General features: G+C 42.5%; 1 protein-coding gene across 1 annotated transcript in view; it reads left to right on the top strand.

Moving 5' to 3' along the window:
• The first annotated feature begins 3,279 nt into the window (after positions 1-3,279).
• The window catches only part of CMPK2 (cytidine/uridine monophosphate kinase 2), a 9,179-nt gene continuing 5,581 nt past the window's right edge, over positions 3,280-6,877 (top strand). The window contains exons 1-3 of the mRNA XM_026846514.1: positions 3,280-3,373; positions 4,585-4,797; positions 5,854-5,882. Coding sequence (XP_026702315.1) covers positions 3,280-3,373; positions 4,585-4,797; positions 5,854-5,882 — 336 coding nt within the window. The remainder of the gene's footprint in view (positions 3,374-4,584; positions 4,798-5,853; positions 5,883-6,877) is intronic.

Consider the following 6,877-nt stretch of genomic DNA (forward strand, 5'->3'; position numbering starts at 1 on the left):
GGCTTCAGTTCTTCTGGTCAAAACCGGCGTGACTCGTGAAACGGGGAAAGCTGAGCTTCTCTAACTGCCTGCATCCTTCCCAGAGACAGCAATGAGCTACTGTAAGTTTAAACGGGTTGCATTGCAGAGCACACCAGGTTAGGAAGCATGATGACTTCAAATTCATGAAAAGAAAGTACTTGAAAGTTCTTTAATTCTTGGTCTCCAATACTGTCTAAAGCACCTCAAGCAAAGCTACTGCACTAAGTTGAATATAGTTAGTCTTAACAACAGGAAATTTGGTAACTGCCTGAAGTGACGTGTTGGCAGGGCAGATGGCTGCCCCTCATGGTAACACCGGGAGAGACCGGGACCAAGCTGCCAATTCCCATATTCACAGAATCATAGAATGGTTTGGGTTAAAAGGGACCTTAAAGATCATCTAGTTCCAACCACCCTGCCATGGGCAGGGGCATCTTCCACTAGACCAGGTTGCTCAAAGCCCCGTCCAACCTGGCCTGGAACACTGCCAGGGAGGGGGCAGCCACAGATTCTCTGGGCAACCTATTCCAGTGTCTCACCACTCTGACCGTGAAGAACTTCTTCCTTACATCTAAACCCACTCTCAGTTTAAAGCCATTACCCCTTGTCCTATCATTACATGACCTTGTCAAAAGTTCCTCTCAATCTTTCTTGTAGGTCCCCTTTAAGTACTGGAAGGCCGCTATAAGGTCTCCCCGGAGCCCTCTCTTCTCCAGGCTGAAAAACTCCAACTCTCTCAGCTCATCCTACATAAGGGAGGTGCTCCAGTCTCCTGATCATCTTTGTAGTCCTCCTCTGGACTTACTCCAGCAGGTCCATGTCCTCTTATGTTGGGGGCCCCAGAGCTGGATGCAGTACTCCAGGTGGGGTCTCATGAGAGCGGAGCAGAGGAGAAGAATCACCTCTCTCAACTTGCTGTTCACTCTTCTTTTGATGCAGCCCAGATATAGGCAGTACAGCCTTTCTCTCTCCTTTGAGGTGGAAAAATTTTACTAAGAATAAAGGTAAGCATAAGATCTTAAGGAGAAATGTGCATCTCAAGAAATATTCTGTTGTGTCTGAGTATATACGTGTATGTGTATATATATATATATGACTGACACCAAGCTCACAATTTCTGCATATAGCTTTGCATAGAGATCTTACTGCTAAACTATCATTTATCTCACCTTGTCTCAGAAACTTCCCTGACCTTCTAAAGTCTGAGAATTGCAGATGATCCATTGAGACTGGCACAATGACCTCAACCTATTGCAGCCTCAGCCCTGAACTCATTGACTAGTGCCTCAGCTGGAGAGAAAAATTAGGTTTGAAATTCATTTCCAAAATCGGTAAAAAATCCTTGATGATTAACAAATTCTCTCAACACAAGACTACATCTGATACACAAACACTCCAAAAACATGTCAGAAGAGTGTTGCTCAGTGAATCAGTAAACAAAACTTTACCATTTTCTTTGAAAGGGAAGATCTCTGTTCCAAGGAACAAAACATGCAGAGAACCTAACACTCAAGCTTACTCAAGACTTCCTGTTCTCTGTCATTTTATCTATGCTTTCATAGAAAATGACAGCTATAAAAGCTGTCTCCATTTTTTGCCTCAACCAAGTATGTTTTCAGATGACACTCTCTGCATTACTGTAAAGCCCCACAAAGTAAACTGGAACGTGCCCCCCTACAGATGTGCAAGTCCTAGCAGCAACAAGGAAGATGTTCTACATTTACTTTCCAAACTGTTCTAGCTCACACTCTATGGTGAGACCTACCAGAAACAAAAATGTGCATTTTTATACACTAGCTTTGAATCTGCAAGAAATGTTGCAAGAAATGTAATGAAATTTTCTGTCCTGGAGCCTTCTAGAAGAGGCTCAGAAAAGCATGATGTTATCTGAAAGCAGTAGGAAGCCTGATTCCTTCCCTTTCTTTCTTAAGGAAGTCATTTTATAGTCATATCATGGAATCCCAGTACTCAAAATGTTTCAGTTCTACAAATCTGCACCAAAAACCTTTTAAAGATAAATACAATTTTTCAAAAATTAGTCAATATTGTTATTAATGGTGCACTGGATGATACATAGGTACACAACTAGCATGGAAGAAGCCAACTGGATAAACATGGATAATGCAGTTCTGCTCCCTAGTTGCCAGGAAAGCAAAACTTTTAAACAATTTTATATTATTTATCCAAATAATGTGTTTTTATTTATTTAAAGAAAGAGATTGCTTTCTCCAGTGTGTGTAGTTGGCAGTTCCAGTCAAACAGTATCTTGCTAAGGAAGGCAAATTACTGACATGAGCCATTGTGCTGGGTCTGTGTGGTGGGGTTTTTGGTAGTGGGGGAAGGGGCTACATCGGTGGCCCCTGTGAGGAGCTTCTCAAAGCTCCCCCTGCTCCAAGTCACCCGCCTTTGGCCAAGGCCGAGCCAATTAGCAATGGTGGCTGCACCTCTGTAAGAAGGTATTTAAGAAGGGGGTGGAGACTTGTGAGGAGGACTTATGAGAAGGACATCTGTGTGAACACTGAGGTCAGTGGAAAGAAGAAGGAGAAAGGGGGAGAGATGCACTGGAACAGAGAGGCATCCCTGTATCCCATGGTGAGACAGAAGGGCTGCCCCCACTGCCACCCATGGAGGTTCACAGTGGAGCAGAGATTCCCCTGTAGCCTGTGGAGGACTGCCGCAATTGAGAGACGGGACACAGCTTGATGCAAGCAGAGTCTGAGCTCGAGACCCCGAGAGATTTATTGCAGAAATCATTCATTTATATAGAAAATTAGAAGAAATCAGAAGATAAGTGGCTTACATTGATTGGTTACTATACTTCAACATTCTTTATCAATGCTCATTGATTGGTAGTTAATTAAAACTCTAACAACAGGACTGTTTTCGACTAAGTTTTTTTTGCAGACACTAAGTTGTTTTTCAGAGACTTTATATTTTCTTCTTCTCCGGTGCCACATGACTCATAGGGCAGTAACTCTCCCCCACATCAGCACTTCTTTATTCCCCTTATCAGGCTGCCCAAGGTTTATGGCCTACAAGTTCCAGTACATCCCCTTCTAACAACAACAGTGAAGCAGGGCGCGTCGTCCTGTCTGCTTCTTTCAAGTCCTTTCCCACAGAGGACCCCACACCGGAGCAGGCAGCTGTGCTTAAAGGAGGCCTGGGGCTCTGTGGAGAGAAGTCCCCACCATGTTGTAGTTTGGCACTGGGAGGACTGCAACACATGGGGGTGACCCACACCAGAGCATCTTGAGAGGAATGCATCCTGTGGAGAGGACTCAGACAGAAAATGTTTGTCGAGGACTGTCTCCTAAGAGACAGACGCCTCGTGGAACTGGTGAAAGAGTGCAGAGTAAGGCTTTGCCTCTCCTTGCAGGAAGAAGTGGCAGGACTGACAACACCCCCCATACCTTGTCCTCTGCGCTGCTGGGAAGAGGAGGTAGAGATATTGGGACAAAACTGAGCCCAGAAAGAAGAGAGGGGTGGGAGAAGGTGTTTTTAAGATGTGGTAAGCTTCTCACTTTCCTATTTTGTCTGCTAAGTGTTGTTGTCATTAGTGTTTTGAAGTGATGCGTTTTTTTCCTTCCCCTAACGAGCCTGTCTTTTTCCCATAATCATAATGGGTGAGCTACCCCTCCCTGTCCTTATCTCAATTCCTGAGCCTTTTGCTACTTTTTCTCCTTCCCAGCGCTGGGGGGAGGGGAAGGGGTGATTGAACAGCTGTGTGGTTCTCAAGTGCCCTCAGGGCTCAAACCACGACAAACATAAATAAGGTTAAAGAAAGAACTGTTGTCATGTTACCTGTGAGGACTAGAAACGGTCCAAGGACATCCAGGCAAGTCACACAATGGCAGATGTCGTTTTTAGCATTTGATAAATGTATTGCTTCTTGTTCCACTGCCAGCTGGAAATGGTGTCTTCTCCATTGCATCTGCAGCACCATAAATGGATTCTGTTAAGGACCTTGTCCTTGAAGTGACTCATCCCTCCTCGGGATGCACAAATCCAAGGGGTGCCACTGAAATTACAAAATAGAAAGTTAAAGCCTGCATGCCATCAGGTTATGAAACACATATGAAACATGTAATATAGACACAGATTAAGCACATTTGAAACATGTCTACCAGGAGACCTTAATGGCGTGTATGTGATCTGCAGCTCAGGAAGTATTGGAACAGATGACTCCCAGAATCTGGGACAAGATGTTGTGAGAAGGATCCTTCTGTGTCCTTTCCACTGGCAAACATCTGGCACTGGCCACTGTCATGGGCAGAAGAGGAGGGCCTGACACTATACTTACTTCTGTGGCCTTACGATCTTATCTGCAGACCTTTTATCTTTACTGCAGGGCCCCTTACTGATGTCCTTTAAAGTTTATTCTGCATGAAAATACATATATTCTATTTGTGTGTATTTTACATACCTATGTATTGTATGGGCCTCTGATTTATGTATTTTATTGTGTCGGCTTTTTATTTACATTATAGGACTGTGCACTCAGATAAATTTTTAAAGTTACAGATTGATTTATTTGCAGGTCTTTTTCCTCTTTTTCCATTTCAGGTGGATCAAAAAGTTTTAGAATGGTTATACAGCTTCTTGTGTCTGTATCTCTTTCCTATACCTACACAGAAGTACAGTGGGCCCTCAAAGATGTGAAGAGACTACAGAACAGTGTTTTTCATATAATTAGCAATTTGCTCTTCCACGTCATTTCATGTTATACAGAAGACAAAATGATAAAGGTCCTTGTGAAGAAACTGAAAAATAATTACCGTAAGATAATTTCAAAACAGATTCATACTCTCTACACTGATTTCACATACAGAGAGCTGTCTGGGACATAAAAGGCAACTCTCTTTTCCTATATTATTTCCTGAACTCTTTGTGTATGATGAGAAAGACCTAAAATCTTGGAAGAAAATACTTTTAAGTAATTAGCCAGGAGGAGAGGCATCACACACCTATTATAAATGATCTCATAAGCATATTATAAATGAAGAAAAATGCACCACCAACTAGGCGAATGCTTGTAAACAGTTGTATCAAGGCCATGGGAGGGGATAAGGGAAAATGAAAGTAAGCTCTTCCCATTTAGTCAGCAGGGAGAGGAAAGGCAACAGTAGCATCAGGAAAACAGGAAAACAGAAGAGCAAGGAATCAGATAAGTCAGTGATGAACACAGACAGCTTTTCAAGGGCTTTTGAAGAGAAACTTATCTGCAAGTCAATTGGACATCAAAAAAAAGGAATTAGCAGAAAATTGGCAGATAAACTTCTGATAAAGGTACATCAGAAAAAATAGCCAAAACCTTGTATACCTAATGGTGAGCTCAGTAGTAGCACTTTCATCTCAGGAAAGAGATCTTAGTCACTGTTGTTACCCCTCTGAAATCACTGGCTCTGTGGGAAGCAGCAGAAAAAAAAAAAAAAAAAGTCAACAAAAATCTTAGTATCATCCAGAAAAGTATTGAGAGCAAGGCAGATGGCATTAGTTTGCTGCTCTGTGAAACCTTGGTACATGTAACCATACCTTGACTAGTGACACAGTTCAGGTCTCCACGCCTTGGCAGGACTTCAGCCGAGTTAAAGAAGTTATCCCTGTCAAGGGGATGGAAGCAGCTGCCTTACAAGAGATTCAGACTCTCACTTCTGACATGAAAAAGCTGAAGGGAAAATCTGAGTGAGCTTTACAAAGTCATGAAGGTGATAAATAAGCTGAATATTGATCTGTTATTAACCAAAGTCAGTAATATTATTAGAAGGGGCACTTATTGAAACCAGTAGGATGTGAGTTTAAAACTTATAAAATAAAATTTATTTTATGCAACAGGTGCATTGCTGGGATTTGAGACCATGGGGGTTTGTGGAGGTAGACTATGTTGCAAAGACAAAAAGGGATTTAGACACATGTATGAGCAAGGATCCATAAATAGGTGCTAAAAGGAAGAGATGAGGATGTGCTAACATACCTAATTTGGTATTAGGTATTTGGTATATAGCCATGTGTTTGAGTGATGTGGAAAGACACAAGAGTTCTTAGTTATGAAAAAGGGTGCATTTCGCCTGAAAAAGCTAGTTTGGGTACTTACTGCTGAGACTGTATTGCAGAGCCTCCGAGGATGTGTTCCCAGTTCCTGCTCTGGCCCAGCCTTCCACCAGTTTCCTCAGCATAGGCAGCTTCCAACTAGTACAGATGATCTCAAGCTAACCTACACTGCCGACCAGCTGCTCCCCTCTTCCTGCAGATGCGCTAAGCAAAAGGTATTTATTTGTGCAGCTGACCAGATGAAGACATCAAGTTTCTGAGGAATTTATTGTAGAGTGTAGTTGTTGTATATTGTTTCAGAAGATGAATCAGAAGCTTAACTTTAAATATCTCTAAGTGGCAGTTTTCCCAACTACTGAAGGGAGAAGCAGGATTCTGCAGAGGTGCAGGTTGACCTACATTTCAATTTACATCTTTTGAAAAATCCACATTTTGGGCAACATTACTCATAGCAGCTGACATAAAACTAAGTAAGTGTTACAGCTATTTGCAGTGCTTCTGGTTCCTGCCCCTGAGCTGATGAAAGCTGAAATCGGCAATCAAAAAGTTATGAAAACACTGCAGGCTTGTAAAAGTGTGTTTTACTTCCCAAATGAATTGAGTCCGTTGGCCTTGTTATCGAAGGCACTGAGTAAAAAAATAAAAGGATTAAGTTACCAACATGCCCTGGTGCGGCTTGGTGCAACTTGGGCACTGAAACACAGCAAACCAGTTTCGATTTGTTTTATGACTTGCTCATCTCTTTGGGACGGTTCCAGACAGCAGAGTGTATTTGTGCTACGCGCCTCCGTAGGAATGTGACTTTTTT

The sequence above is a fragment of the Athene cunicularia genome, assembly GCF_003259725.1.
Source record: "Athene cunicularia isolate RWA chromosome 3 unlocalized genomic scaffold, athCun1 chr3_part1, whole genome shotgun sequence".
NCBI lineage: Eukaryota > Metazoa > Chordata > Aves > Strigiformes > Strigidae > Athene > Athene cunicularia.